We start from the raw sequence: 17525 nt of genomic DNA, 5'->3' as shown, positions 1-17525 counted from the left end.
TTTGGAGCTCCAATCCGCCAAATTTGTCAAATCCTCATACACTTAAAGTAAATGAGATGCAGATATATTTAATGAAAATATGTTACTAGTGGATTTAATCTGTTCATCTAAAACAATCAATTACTAAGAAATAAGGTAAAAAAGAATGAACTAGTTATTTTTATAATAAATATAAATCTTATAAACTTTTGAAAGTTTGTATATTTATGGAAAATACTTTTTTTTTCCTTAATTTTTTCAACTGTTACACCTACTCTATCGTTAGCTAAGATTTTTCCACAGTCTTTACATGGAGGATTATTCTTATGGGAGGCATACCACACACACACAACTGTTGAGTGTCCTGCAGCGGCGACTGTAGTCCATATATTCAATTTTAATTTTTAATTTCTATAATTGGCATATGATTTTACGTTTTTATTTTTCAGTTGTTGTTTTTCAACTTTATGTATTATTCAATTATTATGTAGTAAATACGTATATTTCTACAAATACGCAATGTACGAGCATCGGATCGTATATGGTGTTGGAAATTAATAAGTCGATTTTTCTATATATATATATATATATATATATATATATATATATATATAAACAAAATAATGGAATTTATAATCATGTAGATTATAATTTCAACCAGCAACTATATACAACTATACAGAACATGGATTTATCGTTTAAAACATAATTCCACTTACTTGAAACGAAGGATCGAAGAGGAGCCTTCAAGCATAGGGACGGATGGATCGCGGGTAGGTGGTTAGTACGAGTCGAGCGAATCACTCTCTCCTTAAAATCTTATTTGCCGTCTCACGAATGTGCTAAGAGTGTTGCGGTCTATGTTTCACAGAATAAAACGTACTACGGTTTAATATTTGAGCACTCAAACAAAGAACCCAGCGAACAAGAGCAATGGAATAACACAGAAGGAAATAAAGGAGTATAAGTAGAGTTTCGGGAGAGAAAAGTTGAATTTTCGTTATGTAAAAATCTGCTTATCAACAACGACTTATATAGGAGTTGAGGATTCAATAGTATTCAACATGCCATTTAAAATTGATATTATATCAGTTTTGTAACCCTTGTAACAACAGACCACGGACCAGTAGTTGAGTATTAAATATGGAATTCAAAATTGAAATTAGTTAAAGATTAATTATGTAATTGATTTAAGACTTATAACGGTCGCTACCCGAGGGCCGAACCACGACTCAATGGCGAGTTGTTGGTTGGCCACGGCTCGTTAGCTCATTGGTTTGGACGAATCGAACCTCGGCTCACCTTTCAGTGGCTCTGCGTTGGAAAGATATACAAAAGTTTGGCCTGCATGTGCCAACGTACACGAGTCAAGCCTTTTCAGGCTCATTTTGAGATTTGATTTGCACCCCATGCGCGCGAGAGATAGCCTATATGCTATACAATTCAATAATCCATAGAAAGTCTATTGTATAAATAGTGGTGCAAACCCACCTTCGAAACCAATGTGAGACAAAGACTACTTTAAAGCATTTTCCCTTCATTTTTTCAACTCTAACGAGTCTACTTTGAGCGTACAATATATCAATATATTCGTCTCACTACGAAAAACCCGAATAAAATTTGATCGGACCCAAATAAAAAATGGACCCACCAATATTTGCACGACAAAATATACACTTAAAATGTCATTTTATGTTATTTTTACAACATATGAATCATGCATAAGTCTGCTTGTTGGTTCAAGTCTTTAAGCTCGTCTTACATGAAAGTGGGTCATAGGTTCCTGAGCTAATGATTTTTTTTAATTTTTTTTTTTTAGCTAAAGGTTAATGAATAAAAAATGGCAAAAGTCTCCATCCTCATCATTTAATGCAATATTGATAGGAGGCGTAAGATGACATATGCCGGTCCTTCCGTATGCATGGCACATGAAACCCATTCACACGGCAAGGTTGGGGCCCATGCTAATTCGCCCACGTGTTCATAGATTTCTGGTTCCACCGAATCCGCTGTTATTGGATTTGGCTAACATGTCGGGTGATTGGCCCCGACCTAATGTAGTCGGTCAAAGCAATTGATACTAATCTCCTCTTGACCCGCGAAACCACACTAGGTATGAGATTTAGGTCGGGCAGGTGTGCAGTAAGGTTGGTGATGCTTGGATCCGGCTCTACCCGATAGGTGGACCCGGTACTGACAATGTGTATGTTACTTGTACAGTTGGAGATAATCCCAATATATCATTAATCATTCAAGTCAGATTTATTTCTATTTACGACATCATAAATACAATTTCAACGTTGCGGTAAAGATGAATGAAGATTTAAAATGAAGGAATATTTGAAATATAATTTCTTTTGAAATTTAAATCAATTAATTATTTATTTGTATTTTAAAATTTGATATTGTTTGTAATGGGATTGTTGAAAATTGTAATTTTAATTTTTAAATGCTTAAAATATTGTATTATACGAAATTTAGGATTTTTTTTAAAAATTTAAAATATGTCATCATATATGCACTCAATATATCAAATCCGCTAGGGATAAATGTTAAATAGACCCTTGAACTATATGCAAAAGGGCAATCAATCGTTATGCTATGGACCCGTGTCCATCATGCATGCTGGACACGGGTAACAGTGCCTAACGGCACTGTTATCTCCTTTTTAAAAAAAAAAAAAATTTCAGACCGCTTCGTTATAGAAGTATATGTTCATAATTTTATTACTATATGTTAATAACTGTACATTCATAACTCCATAACTGTACGTTCATAACTCTATAACTGTACATTCATAACTCCATAACTGTACATTCATAACTCCATAACTGTACATTCATAACTCCATAATTGTACATTCATAATTTTCGAAGCTCTATGTTCACAATTTTAGAGCTCTATGTTCATAATTTTATCACTATATGTTCATAATTGTAAGTTCATAATGTCAGAGCTCTTTGTTCATAATTCGATCAATAACTGTACATTCATAATTCCATAATTGTAGATTCATAATCTCATAACTGTAGATTCATAACTCCATAACTGTAGATTCATAATCTTCGGAGCTCTATATTCACAATTTTAAAGCTCCATGGTCATAATTTTATCACTATATGTTCATAATTGTAAGTTCATAATGTTAGAGCTTTGTGTTCACAATTTCATAATTGCATAATTGTACATTCATAACGTCATAACTGTACATTCATAATCAAAAAAAAAAAAACGCCGTTAACAACAAAACACGCGCGATTTTTTTTTTTTTATAACTAAATGACGCGTTTTTTTTTTTTTTTTTTTTTTGAAAAACGACGTCGTTTTGTGCCCGTAATTGTGGACACATGTCCAGGGCATAATTTGCCAAGGGCAATTAGGCCCTTCAACTTTACAAAAGTGCAACTAAACCGTTCAACTTGTTATTTTGAGTCAAATAAGCCCAATTACATATTATTCACCTGTAATAATCGGTCAAAAATTTCCGGTGACATTTCCGACGAAAAAATTCGACGGCAACAACAAAAAAAAATTAAAAAAAAAATTGACCGGCGCCTTCTCCGGTGGAGAAGACGATCGAACTGGTCGCCTTCTTAACTAGAGAATACGACCAGTTCGGTCAGTGGAGAAGGCGCTGGTCATTTTTTGTTGTTGCGTTGTTGCCGGCCGGATTTTTCGCCGGAAATGTTACCGGAAATTCTTGACCGGTTATTGTAGGTAAATAATCTATAATTGGGTTTAATTGACTCAAAATAGCAAGTTAAAGGGTCTAATTGCATTTTTATAAAGTTGAAGAGTCTAATTGCAGTTTTGCCTATAGTTGAAGGGTCCATTTGACCCTTATCCCAATCCGCTATTAACGAATTAGATTGAATTTGTACCAAAGTGAATGTGGATGCGGATATGGATACGAATTTGTACACATGACATTTATTATTCGATGAATAAATATATCCTCTCTAATCCTTTTTCTTATTTTTCTACCCATATTAGAGATGTCCTAATATTATCCAGGCCAGCTGTACCATCCAAAAGAGGTGTATACAATTTAGTGAAAAAATTAATCACTTTGTTTGGCGATGGAAACCCTAAATACACACACAAAAAAAAAAATCCTAATATGATGATATACCTAATACTATTAGCATCGGTGTTGATATAGGTAGAAAAATATGGTTTGGATGCTCTGGTTTAATCTAAGCCGTTGATATATAATCTATAGCCATAATCGTAGTGTGTTCGACGATGAAAATCTAATTATACAAAAAAAAATCTTAATATGATAATATACCTAATACTATTAGCATCGGTGTTGATATAGGTAGAAAATGTGATTTGGATGCTCTGGTTTAATCTAAGCCGTTGATATATAACCTATAGCCATAACCGTAGGGTGTTCGACGATAGAAACCTAATTATACCAAAAGAAATCCTAATATGATGATATACCTAATACTATTAGCATATGTGTTAATATAGGTAGAAAATGTGGTTTGGATGCTCTGGTTTAATCTAAGCCTTTTGATATATAACCTATACAGATGGCCATAACCGTAGAGGATCCCGGGCTCTGCTAACAACTGAGCTGTCTTACATTACATGTCACACTAGCTCCTCCCAACCCTTTTCTTTCTCTCTCTATTCTATTTTTGTTTGGAGAAATCTCTCAATTCTATTTAATGAGCCTCAGTCTCACTCTGTAACTCCACCTTCTCTCTCTACTTCACTCACTTTCTCTCTCTTAAATATATCCTCTCTTCCGCCGTTGACAGAGAGTTTTAGGGTTTGGATTCCTTGTTCTCTGTCTCATTTCTCTCCACATCCGGTGAGCCTCGTGTTCTCTGGCAGCGATTTTGCTTGATTTTATTTGTTGATATATTTTTGATTCTGATTCTCTGTGGATTTTTCATTTTCTGTGTTGTTTGTCTGTTGTTTTCTAGATTTTTTTTTTTTTTTTTTTTTTTTTTTTTTTTTATAATTCTGTGGATTTTTTGCTCTGAATTTAGTATACATTTTGAAATAACTTGATCTATTGTTTTTTCTCGTTTTTGTTTGAAGTGTTTCTGTGCTTGCATGTGTGTTTTTCCTGATTTCTGGAAAATGTTTCGTACTTTGTTGAAGGAGAACTTGCTTGAAAAGGTTAACGGACAGGATTTTTTGCTGTTGAGCATACAAAATAAAGGGAAAAATAGAATCATGTGCTCTGAAAAGCTTTCCACTTGTTCTTTTTTCTTTTTTTGAGATTTTTTGTTATAGATTTGCTGAGTCAAGGAGCTGAGGTTTGTGAAATAGTTACTCCGTACAATGCTGTTCTGCCTTGTGCTGTTATTACAGATTTTACTATTCTCTGGTGGTGTGATATTTTTACTCTTTTGTGTCTCTGTAGCAATTTGACTTTATTTTATTTTATTTTATTTTACTTTATTTTATTTTATTTTTTCTGGTTTTGTGGGGTAGGCTTGCGGGAGGGTCATGCATGTCTCAGATTTGGATACCTGGGAGATTTTGATGGTGATTTTTTAGGCTTGGCTCATCTTTTGTAAATCAACTTGAATTTTGTCAATCTTCTTTTGTAAAACAGAAGAACCTTATTTTTGTGTACTCAATACATTTTACCTCATCTTTTAGTGTGCAGTGATGTTTATATGCTGCTGTCTGTGGTTGTTGTTAGAACTGTGCATGTTCCGAAAACCTTTATGTCTGTTGCGGTTTTTTATGAATTCCATGTTTCATCTATGTAAGCAAGTTTCTCTGCTTGTCTTAGAGTGTAGCCAGGAGAACAAAGTGCACGTCATTTTCTTTGTTCCTTGTACAACTTAATGTGCATTTTTATTGTTTTAGCTGGGTTGGGGCATACAACTAGAATACTTGTGCATTTTGATATACAATTATACACCCTACCTTTTGATGCACATGGGTGATGATGAGCAGAGATTGTGTATAACTTTAGCTGTGAACTTTAGTTATACACAATAGTAATATTTAATTATTTTCTGTTTGCTGCATTACTTTTGCTGGGTAGGACACCTTGGATGAGATTTTTAAGATGTTGGTTTAACTCTATTGTTCTGCTGTGGGTTTTAGAGATGTCTGGGGAAGACAACAATGGGGCTTCAGAAGCTCTGCCGCCACCTCCCCCTGTTCCTCCGGATTTTACTCCTTCACAGGTTGAAGCAGAGCCAGTAAAAAAGAAATCTAATCGTGTACCCATGGCTAGGCGGAACCTTGGAACTAAGGGGCAAAAGGTCCCTATCCTTACCAATCACTTTAAAGTGAATGTGGCTAAAGTTGATGGACACTTCTTTCACTACAGTGTAAGTTGACACAATACTTCTAAGCATTTTCCTTTGATATCAATTACATGGATCATTCTCATTCCTTGACTTAACTTTTGAACAGGTTGCTCTTTTTTATGAAGATGGTCGTCCAGTGGAGGGCAAAGGCATTGGTAGAAAAGTACTAGATAGAGTGCATGAAACATATGATACAGAATTAGCTGGAAAAGAATTTGCATATGATGGTGAGAAGAGCTTGTTCACCATTGGTGCCCTCCCAAGAAACAAACTAGAATTTACCATTGTACTTGAAGATGTTACATCAAATAGGTTGATCTTTGAAGCTTCCTAGATTTGTGTATTTACCTGTGGTTTAGTCATTTACATCCTTATTACTACATGTATGCTTACTATTCTATTGTTAAGTACAGGAACAATGGTAACTGCAGTCCTGGAAGTCCCAATAATGAGAGTGACAAGAAAAGGATAAGGCGCCCTTACCATTCGAAAACTTATAAGGTGGAGATAAGCTTTGCTGCTAAGATTCCTATGCAGGCAATTGCAAATGCTTTGCGTGGTCAAGAGTCAGAGAACTCTCAAGAAGCCTTGAGAGTTTTGGATATCATCCTGAGACAGCATGCAGCCAAGCAGTAAGTACAGGAACACCATAGTCTCTTCTGATGATTTAATTGATGACTGTTGATTCATTTTTTTTTTCTTCTCAGGGGTTGCCTGCTTGTTCGCCAGTCCTTTTTCCATAATGACCCAAAGAATTTTGCTGATGTTGGAGGTGGTGTTCTTGGCTGCCGAGGGTTTCATTCAAGCTTTAGGACTGCTCAGGATGGCTTGTCATTAAACATTGGTAACATTTTATCAACTTGCTCAATATTTTTGCAATTTATTTCATCCAATTTAATTCAATAATGTGCTTTTTCTTTCCCTATAACTGCAGATGTATCCACTACAATGATTATTCAGCCTGGTCCTGTAGTAGATTTTTTAATTGCTAATCAAAATGCAAAGGACCCCTTTAGCCTTGATTGGGCCAAGGTAAATGTTCTGCACTTGATTTGTTTGTTTACTGCTCACATGTGTTTTCAGGTTTGCTTTTGATTCATAAATTGTACATCAGCTGATAGGCATTTACTTGACCAGGCTAAGCGAATGCTGAAAAATTTGAGAGTGAAGACAAGTCCGACAAATCAGGAATACAAGATAACTGGATTGAGTGAGAAGAGCTGCAGGGAGCAGTTGTATGTTCTTTCTCTCTTTCACTTTCCATGTTATTCATTTATCTTAAGACTTGATCATTGATGCAATTATCCAACTAGAGATTAATGTCCTTCTCTTTTGGGTATTTTGGGAGTACTCAACTATGCTGTTGGGAGTTGGGACTGATATTTATTAACCATATTTTCTTTTCGTGCTTTTAGGTTTTCCTTGAAGCAAAGGGGCAAGGATAATGATGGAGAAGTTCAGACGGTTGAAGTGACTGTTTATGATTATTTTGTCAATCACCGAAACATAGACTTGCGTTATTCTGCTGAGCTACCATGCATCAATGTCGGAAAGCCAAAACGCCCAACATACTTCCCTATCGAGGTAATGGATCAGTTTGAATGATTTAAAATTCAATCTACTGCCCTTATTTTTTACTGTTGAGTTTTAATAATATTAATTGCTTCAGCTGTGCACTTTGGTGTCCTTGCAACGGTACACAAAAGCTCTGTCTACCTTTCAAAGGGCTTCCCTGGTGGAGAAATCTAGACAGAAGCCTCAAGAGAGGATGCAAGTTTTAAGCAATGTATGTGTACCCTACACTACGAGAATACTCGAATACTTAATTCATGCTCTTAGTTGACAGTTGTTTCTAACAGGCACTGAAAATCAATAACTATGATGCTGAGCCACTACTCCGTTCATGTGGCATATCTATCAGCAGTAACTTCACTCAGGTTGAGGGGCGCATTCTTCCTGCCCCTAAGGTGAGGAATACTGTAAACTTGATATATAAAGTTCCCTTAACCACTAGAGACCCGAGTCTCTTTTTTAAATTTCTAGTTGTATTCTACTATCGTACATGACTCAGCGGAACCTAACATGGATGTTGGTTTTAAACAGTTGAAAGTTGGAAATGGAGAGGATTTCTTCCCTAGAAATGGGAGATGGAACTTCAATAACAAGGTTTGGCAAATTGATGTTAAATACTAATTATTATTTTTATTTCTTGTTATTTGAATGTGATGTGCTTTCTCCACAAATTGACACCTCACTTGGCTTTCTTCCTGACCTTTTTTGGGTGTGTGGATGGACAGAGACTTGTTGATCCCTCTAAGATTGAACGTTGGGCTGTTGTTAATTTCTCTGCACGATGTGACATACGCGGTCTTGTCAGAGATTTGATTAAGTGTGGAGAAATGAAAGGAATTGTATGTTCTATATTGCATCATAAGTAATGAAGTATACCAAATTTCTAGAAATGATTGGCTATTCATTTTTCTACTAACTGTAATTTTTGTTTTGAAGACTGTGGAAGCCCCTTTTGATGTGTTTGAGGAAAGTCCACAATTCAGAAGGGCTCCACCTCTTGTCAGAGTAGAAAAAATGTTTGAAGAGGTCCAATCCAAGCTTCCAGGGGCACCAAAGTTTCTCCTTTGTCTCCTTCCTGAAAGAAAGAATTGTGACATATATGGTTTGCCTAATTTATCTTTTCCCCTTTATTAATGTTCTGAATGAACTATCCTTCAGAAGCATATTAACATGTAACTGTTGACCTATTTAAAACTGAAAGGGCCTTGGAAACGAAAGAATCTTGCTGAATATGGTATAGTGACTCAATGCATGGCACCTACCAGAGTAAATGATCAATACATAACTAATTGTCTTCTCAAGATTAATGCCAAGGTGAGAGTTATATGTTCGTGTTTGCTGCTATGAGTCTGCATATTCCTTGCCACCTTAAATGCTTCATATTTTTAGTCTCATGTTTCTTCCCTTGTAAATTTTTTATTCTTATCAGCTTGGTGGATTAAATTCAATGTTAACTGTGGAGCATTCTCCTTCACTTCCTATGGTGTCGAAAGCTCCTACAATTATTCTTGGAATGGATGTGTCACATGGCTCTCCTGGTCAGACTGATGTCCCCTCAATTGCAGCGGTATGTCTGCAAGTCCCAAGTAATCTGTTGTTTCTTTTTAGCTGTGTACCGTTTCGCATTGTGTCAGGTTCTGATTATTAGCACAATTCGTGTTCATTATAAACTTTTTACAGGTTGTTAGCTCAAGGCAGTGGCCCTCGATTTCTCGTTATAGAGCATCAGTGCGTACTCAGTCTGCAAAGGTTGAAATGATTGATAACTTGTTTAAACGTGTCTCTGACACTGAGGATGAAGGAATTATGAGGTGAATTTTCTTTTCCTTTTTTTTGGGTGTAGTTTCATCTAAAAGTAGAACTGATGGGAAATGAATTTGAAGCTACAAGTTGTTGGTATAGATTATATCTCATGGCTAGATTCCAATTTATAATATTTATGTCAATCATTTTGCTTTCCAGGGAGCTATTGCTGGACTTTTATGTTAGTTCTGGAAAAAGGAAGCCTGATCAAATCATAATCTTCAGGTATCTTTTGCACCACCATTTTGTTGTCAATTTTTAAAAAATTAATTTTGTTAGTTGTATTGGTCCATGTCTCCATGATCTATTCCCATTGTACCTGAAGGTAAAAACCTTGCTGTGGAAAGGTAAATTTGGTTATTTTAATTGGACATAGCATGAACTTACAGGGTAGGAAAGAAATGTGAGGAGTCTGTTCAATGAGGTGAATTGACAATTGATTCAGTAATTATAAAATCTTTCATGTGATTATTAATGCAAATTTGGGATATTATTGGTAGCCTGTTATTATAAAGGGTCATTAAATCAATCATTTCTGCAGAAGTTGGTTGATTTTTAACCTCTGTTCATGTGCCTTTTCTTTGCTGTTTGTCTGTATAGTTGTGACTTATTTTTTGGCTTGCTCAATATTTTGTTTTATTGATTTCTTTCCATGACTTGCAGGGATGGTGTCAGTGAATCCCAATTCAATCAAGTACTGAATATTGAGCTTGATCAGATCATTGAGGTAACAATTTGTAGTAGGCCGTGATCTAAAATCTAAAATTTAAATCCATTCTTGAACTTCACTTTCCACCTTTTAATGCAGGCTTGCAAATTTCTTGACGAGAAATGGTCACCCAAGTTTGTGGTTATTATTGCTCAGAAGAATCATCATACTAAGTTCTTTCAGTCTTCGTCTCCTGATAATGTTCCACCAGGTAATACACAGAATCACATTTGAGAATACATAAATTCCTGCTTACTGTTTCAAGGTGAAGTACCTTACAAGTTTTATTGTTATTAATTTATTTTTACAGGGACAATCATAGACAATAAAGTTTGCCATCCTAGGAACAATGACTTCTACTTGTGTGCCCATGCAGGAATGATTGTATGTTGTCTTCCTTTTTCACTTAATAACCTTTTCATTCTAAATGGATGTCCTAAAATTTTGCCCTCTCATTTACCTTTGAAGATAGGTCTATATCTCTCTATAATTCTCAGAGTCAAGTGATTAATGATTGTTGACCATTTTTCTGTGTAACATTTTATGTTCTCCTTTTTCCGTCTAAATAATTATCTACATTTACAGGGGACCACAAGACCAACTCATTACCATGTTCTTCTGGATGAGGTTGGGTTTTCTGCAGATGAGCTACAAGAACTTGTGCACAACTTATCCTATGTGTAAGTGGTTTTCCCGAATGGTTAATAATTATAATTAACTGAGAAGTAACAGTTTGTTGAACACGGGCTAAATTATTGTCTTCTTGTTGCAGGTACCAACGAAGCACCACTGCCATATCAGTTGGTAATTCTCTTGATTTGATTTCTTACGATTAAACAGATTGCTCTGCTCATCTCTATTGTATTGTTCCTAATTGGGGTTGTTAACCGTGCAGTTGCCCCAATATGCTATGCTCATTTGGCTGCGACCCAGTTGGGACAATGGATGAAATTTGAGGGCTCATCTGACACATCTTCAAACCCCGGTGGTGGTGGTGGGAAGAATGGTGGTCCAGCTCCTGTTCCTCAGTTGCCTAAGCTGGAGGAGAAAGTGTCCAGTTCAATGTTCTTCTGTTAAAAAGGCTGCGTGCCTGCTTGTTACAGTGAATGGATTGTAAATATAGTTTCAAGTATGGGTTATTATGCGGTTGACCAGACCAGATCAGACCAAGTTTAAGACTGTTTTAGGCTGTACTGCTCTTTAACTTTTTATGGTTGTCCCTCCCCTCCCATGCAAATGTTTTGGAAGACATTATTTGTTGTATGGATGGGGAGGGGGAGTATGTGACTCCACTTAACTTGCTGTCGGAGTGTGGTTTATTTTAAGGACTTGGTTCTACCTAATCTGAGTATCTTATCCTTGCTTTTCTTTCTTCTATTATCTTTTTTTTTTTTTTTTTTTACACATGGAGCATAGTTGAATTTTGGGTAACTTATTACTGTATGTCCATATTACTTTTTGGGTGATGGCAGTAAATACTGTTCTTGTGGTATAGCTCATAAATTATACATGAGCGGTGTTAGAGTTCACAAATCCCATATCAAATGGTCTCACAAATTACACATCATTTGTCTCACAAATTACACAAGTTGTTTCACGAATTTCACGTGAGGGTTCAAATCACACATCATTTGTCTCACAAGTTACACAAGTTGTTTCACAAATTTTACATTAGCGGTTCAAATCACTCATCGCTAGATAGTGTTAGAATTGAATTTATGATTTTCAGGGAGAGTATGATTCACTCAATCTCTTTTTTTGGGCATTTATTATGATAATAATTGAATTTATAGTTTTCAGGTATAAGATTATGTTTCACTCAAATCTTTTAGGGCGCATTTATTATGATATATTTTTATTATTATTATTATTTTGAATACTATTGGTTCTATTACAATATACTATATATATTTATACATACTTTCTCAACCTACTGAAGCACAAAGAGTCAATGTTCCCACGGAGTTCGAACCCGAGACTTCTCATTTGAGGGGCTACATTTCACATATATTTAACAATGGTGTAACAACTTATAAATTAAACATGAGAGGCAAATTACATTACGAAGAGCAATGTGCAAGTTTAACCAAAATGATGTAGATAAAATATCATTTTTAGTAGTATAAAAATAAAATAAAATGACACAACAAAATATAACTGAAGAGTTAATTCAATTTTTTGTCTTAGATTTATGAGTGACAATAAATTTTTAGTTATTTTTCAGAACATCATCATTTTATCCTAATATTATTGTAGTGTTATTTTTTGTCTTTTATCAACAAACCGCTTAAATTTTGTAAAATACACAAGCATTTAGGTATTCAATTATAATTTTTTTTTCAAAAAATTAAAAATAAAAATATAATGGGTCAATCCACTTGTATAAAAAAGATCGAAATGTCATTGTATTAAACGACATTTTAACAATTTTGTATATGAAAGACAATAAATAATCATGTCACAATAATACTAGAACCAAACGATGATGTTCTGAAAAAAAAAAAAAAGGACTAAAAATGAGACCAAAAATAGAATTAGCTCTTTATTATACTTTGGTCCCTAATAATATTTTAAACCTAGAAAATTGATTCTTACTTTCAGTTTTTTATTTAAAAAAAAAAAACCGTTTTACTAATGTCCTTAAATAAATGCAACGAGTTGTTCAAAAGAAAAATAAATGCAGCGAATTTAATAAAAGTATAAATTTGATTATTTAAAAATGAAAAATCAAAAGTGGAAGAAAAAACTCAATAAAGCCAAACTGAGTATTGATACTTGAGGATGGTGTTGGCGTGTTGCTTAGGGTGGCAGTGGCAGACTAGCCAGTAACCCATGAGCTCTTCTCTTCTTCATCAATGAATCAATGATTTGAGTACATCACCAACATTTTGTAGCAATTTTCTCTGCACGATTTTGCGCTCTGTAGCCTAAGAATCCCCTTTTTCTTTGTTTCATTGTAAGAAAATTTTGGTAGGGATGGTGAAGAAAAAGTATTTCAGAAAGAGGAAGCGGAAGCAGAAGCAGGCCGAGTCCGAAATGCAGCCAGAAGAAGAGATTCAGCAAGACATACAAGTTTTTGTGCAGCTTCCAAGTACTTTTTTACCCCACTCTCTTCACCTTTTGTGATCTTTTCGGTTGTTATTAATGCACACCATGTGTTTGTGTTTTTGTGTGTGTATGCTTCTTTGTGCTTGTCAGGTGTTCGTGGAAAGTTCTCAAGTTTCTTGTTCGGTTGTTTGTCTAACTATGCTGTTTCGTTTTGGGTGTGAACTAGGTCTTGATGATAAGTGTGCTGAGGCCGAGTGTGACGCAATGGACCTAACAAATGCTGGTGTGCCTGCAAACTTCTTTTATATTTTTCCTGTAAAATTTGATATGGGAGCTTTGATGGATTTTTAGGCTTACTATGCTTGTATCTTTCCTTAGGAAAATAATAACACTAATACTAAGTTGTGTGGTGTATTGGGGATGGGGAATGCTGCTTTTTCTGTCCTGAGATTATGGGTTCAGTTCTAGTTGAGAATGCTTAGGGATGTTTAAAATTAACTATGATTTGGATATGTTAGGACCCTTATGTTTTTTTTTAAAAAAAAAAAAATTGAATTACAGAATGATATTAACCTAACTGTATGTGAATGTGTATGTAATCTTTACCATGTTCCATCCAAGGTAGAGCTTGATAATTTGAAAGTTACATCTAAGCATATCCAATTAAGTTTGTTTTAGGTCATATTTTTCTATTGTAGGAGTAGTTCATTTGTCATTTCTGTTCTGTTTATTCCATATCAATCTGCCAGAAATTACACTGGTTTTTGAGGTTAAAGGTTCTGCATATTTATGGCCCCATAAATTACTTAACTGTCACGTGTGTACATATGGACACATGAAAGCGCATATGTACTGAATTGATTTGGCGCATCTCCTTATCTCCATTCTTTTGTTCTGATTCTCTCTGGCTGTGGATAATTTTGAGCTATGTATGGCTGATGCTTTGACACATTTCATGTTCCAATGCCTTTATGTCATTAGTTTCACAAAAAACTACAAGAACTGAAACCAGAGCATATGTGAGCTACGACATATTCACTTTTAGTATGAAATGCTTGAATATTATTTTGGGTAATTTCTGAGGATGTGTGTGTGTGTGATTTGTCACTCAGTTTGGCAATTCACTAATTATGGGTTTTCTTACTTTGCAGCAGAGTCTTCTCAACACATTCAGCAGAACATGCAATTATCTGGAGAAGCAATCTGCACAAGTGTAAACTCATTGGTAAAAAATGTTCCTCGTCACCGAACATCAAAATGTAGAGATATGCACAAGAAAGGTATAATATTTTGCTAATTTGCTCTATATTACAGAGAATGTTTATTCTCAATCAATTTTCTTCTTGTGGTGATACATGGTGTTTTCTTGTTCCTCCATCAGTTTTTTTTTTTTTCCTTTCATTTATTTATTTTTATTTTCTAACTTCACTAATATATTCATTTCTAGCTAATCTGCCCAAGTCCTATATTGAATTGAACTACTGAAGAGGGATTGTATGAATAATTCAATAACTGGAATGTTGGGAAAGTTAAGCATATTGGTTACTGATTGCAAATGCAATTTATTGAGATTCAAGATAAATATTTCATTAATGTAGGGTGAGCAAATTCTAATATTAAGATGAGGCTGAAGTTATAGATTCAATTAAATGAAGATTATTGCAAATCTAGATTTACTTGTAAATGGTTGAATGGAATTTCTTGGTTTCTGTTATATCATTTCATTTCACCAATAAGTCTGTCCTCATCATTGTTTCTCTAATGCAGTTGGGCTTTTGTTTTCTTTTATTGCGTTGTGTTTCAATTTTGGTCTTCAGTTTGGTCATTATCTTTTCAGTCTTGGTTCTTTTCAATCTTGGTTTTTATTGTGTTTTTAACATGTGTGTGGTTTGTTTGTCATTATAATTCACTTGGTGTCTTAGGAAATGTTTTGACTCTGATTTGTATCAGGTCCAGATGTAGGAAATGGTGCAAAACAAAAAACTGCACGCCCACACCGAGAACAAATTTGTGAGAAGGTTGTTTATATAAGCGAATCTGTCGTTATCCCGCAGCATTCTCTTCGTTGTCGTGGACAATCCAGGAGAAGAAGCAAAAACAGTGAACTAGGGAAGTTAGACTCAGAAACCTTTAGTTGCTATATGGAGTAAGATTTGTGGTCTTATGCCTTTTTTTTTTTTTTTTTTTTTTTTTTTTTTTTTTTTTTTTAATTCAAAGAAGTATGCTTCTTTCTGTCTCTATTTGTTCTAAGCTTCGGGTTTATTGGATTATGTAGGAAAATATGGACGAAGATTCCCGAAGAGAGGAGAAGTTTATTTATTCACCTTGACTCCCTTTGGTATTATTTGTACACAAACAGAACCTATAAAGCTAAGGTGCTGGATTGGATCAAGAGGACAGACATCTTCTCCAAAACATATGTTTTTGTTCCTATTGTTCAGTGGTATGTTCTTCTTCTGCAATGTATGCATGACTAGATTTTGTCGTTAAAATATATATTGTGCTTACACATAAATCATACCTGAACTTGTTTCGGCAAAGATCTTGTAGTGCACTGGAGTAGGTTTCAGACTCGATATCTTAAGTTCAGTCTCCATTCCCTTTAAAGTACCCTACATAATAATAAGAAAACCTTTTGTAATATAGGCTGACTTGTAATTTTATTAGGGACCATTGGTGTCTTTTGATCATTTGCAACATGGGCAAAAGTGTTCAGTCAAAAGCCAGTACTCCATGCTTGTTGCTGCTGGACTCGATGCAAGTAGCTCATGCTAAACAAATGGAATCCGGGATAAGAAAGTACATTCCCTGATCGTCTGAAAATTTTCATTTTTGTTCTGAAAAACAAGAACCAATTCGTTCACATTCTTGCTTTGCAGATTTGTCTTCGACATTTACAAAGATGGACAGACAACAGAGGTGAAGCAGATGATCAGAAAGATCCCTTTTCGAATTCCCAAGGTGGGATTACAATTTCCACTCACTCCCCTAATCTTGTATTTTGAACGCTCTCTCACACGAAACAAGTGAATCATTCCAGGTTCCACAGCAGAGAGACAACAGTGAGTGTGGGTACTATGTTCTATACTACATCACTCGTTTCATGGAACTCGCTCCTGAAGAGTTTAGTCTGTCTGACGGCTACCCTTACTATGTGAGCCCCCCCCCCCCCCCCCCCCCCCCCCTGCAGACACCATTATCTTCGTATATCATATGAAGCAATCATCATGGCGATGAAATTTCTTTCTAATTATGATATTTGCTTTACAGATGAAGGAAGACTGGTTTACTCCTGAGGAGTTGGACAGCTTCCGTAAAGAACTGAAGTCTTCTTCTCCAAGCAGGGATTCTCCGGAACCTGATGAATCTTCATCTGATTCCGGGAGTATCGACCCGCAAGACTGCTGTATATCTTAGATTATTAGATGGCATGATTGTTAGTTTTCTAACAATTGCTCGAGTCTTAGTGGATCGTTTGATTCGAGAACGAAATATGTTAATGCTAGAACCAAACGGGGTTAACTCGAGACGAGTCATGAGATCAGAGTACAAACCCATGTGTTAATGTGTATGCACTAACTTAATGAATGAAGGAACAAGTTGCATTATACATAGCTTTGGAGGATTCATCGATAGAGTTGTCAGAGTTCATGTATGAACTCAGGGAGGTTCAAATTGAGGTGTATGATTTTACATAGTAGACACCTTAATTTAGGCTCAACCAAATTGACTAAAAAAATTAAAACGAAATACACAGCATTTTTCTTTTCTTTATTATTTATTCATGTATTTTTATAGCAGAATCCAAAAAATACTACTCCAGGGTATATTTATTATTTTTATATTTTATGGGCTTAACTCAATAGTTCAATAAGCAGTATTTGAAAAAAAAAAAAAAGAGACCAAGATTCAAGCAGCAGTGTGAGAATTATGATCGTGATTTACATCTTCCCAAATGCTTCAAGCCGGAATTGGGGAGAAGAGCATCTAAAAGATTACATACAGCTTAGTTATAAAGCACATAATCCCATCCAATTTCACTTCGGATTCAAGTGAAAAGAGTTTTACTTTCTCTTAAATAATGTCTCAAGCTTCAGAGCTCTAAAAAGTGTTAATTGTAA

General features: G+C 35.1%; 2 protein-coding genes across 5 annotated transcripts; both read left to right on the top strand.

Moving 5' to 3' along the window:
• Nucleotides 1-4635: 4635 nt before the first annotated feature.
• Nucleotides 4636-11726, top strand: LOC109152395 (protein argonaute 4-like). The gene is made up of 23 exons (XM_019300053.1): nucleotides 4636-4804; nucleotides 6064-6293; nucleotides 6379-6584; nucleotides 6686-6904; nucleotides 6980-7116; nucleotides 7207-7304; nucleotides 7410-7507; nucleotides 7688-7856; nucleotides 7942-8058; nucleotides 8132-8239; nucleotides 8376-8438; nucleotides 8570-8683; nucleotides 8781-8946; nucleotides 9046-9158; nucleotides 9274-9411; nucleotides 9525-9655; nucleotides 9807-9872; nucleotides 10311-10374; nucleotides 10456-10567; nucleotides 10667-10740; nucleotides 10942-11036; nucleotides 11129-11160; nucleotides 11252-11726. Exons 2-23 carry the CDS (start codon nucleotides 6066-6068, stop codon nucleotides 11431-11433), a joined length of 2730 nt encoding a protein of 909 aa, XP_019155598.1. The 5' UTR covers nucleotides 4636-4804; nucleotides 6064-6065; the 3' UTR covers nucleotides 11434-11726.
• Nucleotides 11727-13096: 1370 nt separating this feature from the next.
• LOC109152195 (ubiquitin-like-specific protease 1D) lies at nucleotides 13097-17031 on the top strand. 4 transcript variants are annotated; one of them, XM_019299773.1, is made up of 10 exons: nucleotides 13098-13228; nucleotides 13331-13447; nucleotides 13631-13687; nucleotides 14556-14684; nucleotides 15355-15550; nucleotides 15680-15847; nucleotides 16072-16203; nucleotides 16284-16365; nucleotides 16445-16558; nucleotides 16675-17031. In XM_019299773.1, the coding sequence occupies exons 2-10, from the start codon at nucleotides 13333-13335 to the stop codon at nucleotides 16819-16821; spliced, it is 1140 nt and encodes a 379-aa protein (XP_019155318.1). In that variant the 5' UTR covers nucleotides 13098-13228; nucleotides 13331-13332; the 3' UTR covers nucleotides 16822-17031. The 4 variants fall into 4 exon arrangements, with proteins under 4 accessions (XP_019155320.1, XP_019155318.1, XP_019155317.1 ...); XM_019299772.1 differs by having other exon boundaries at nucleotides 13318-13447; XM_019299775.1 differs by having other exon boundaries at nucleotides 13097-13447; nucleotides 15361-15550.
• Nucleotides 17032-17525: the final 494 nt, after the last annotated feature.

The sequence above is a fragment of the Ipomoea nil genome, unplaced genomic scaffold (assembly GCF_001879475.1).
Source record: "Ipomoea nil cultivar Tokyo-kokei standard unplaced genomic scaffold, Asagao_1.1 scaffold2403, whole genome shotgun sequence".
NCBI classification, from domain to species: Eukaryota; Viridiplantae; Streptophyta; class Magnoliopsida; order Solanales; family Convolvulaceae; genus Ipomoea; species Ipomoea nil.
This window is presented reverse-complemented; position numbering and strand designations above follow the sequence as displayed.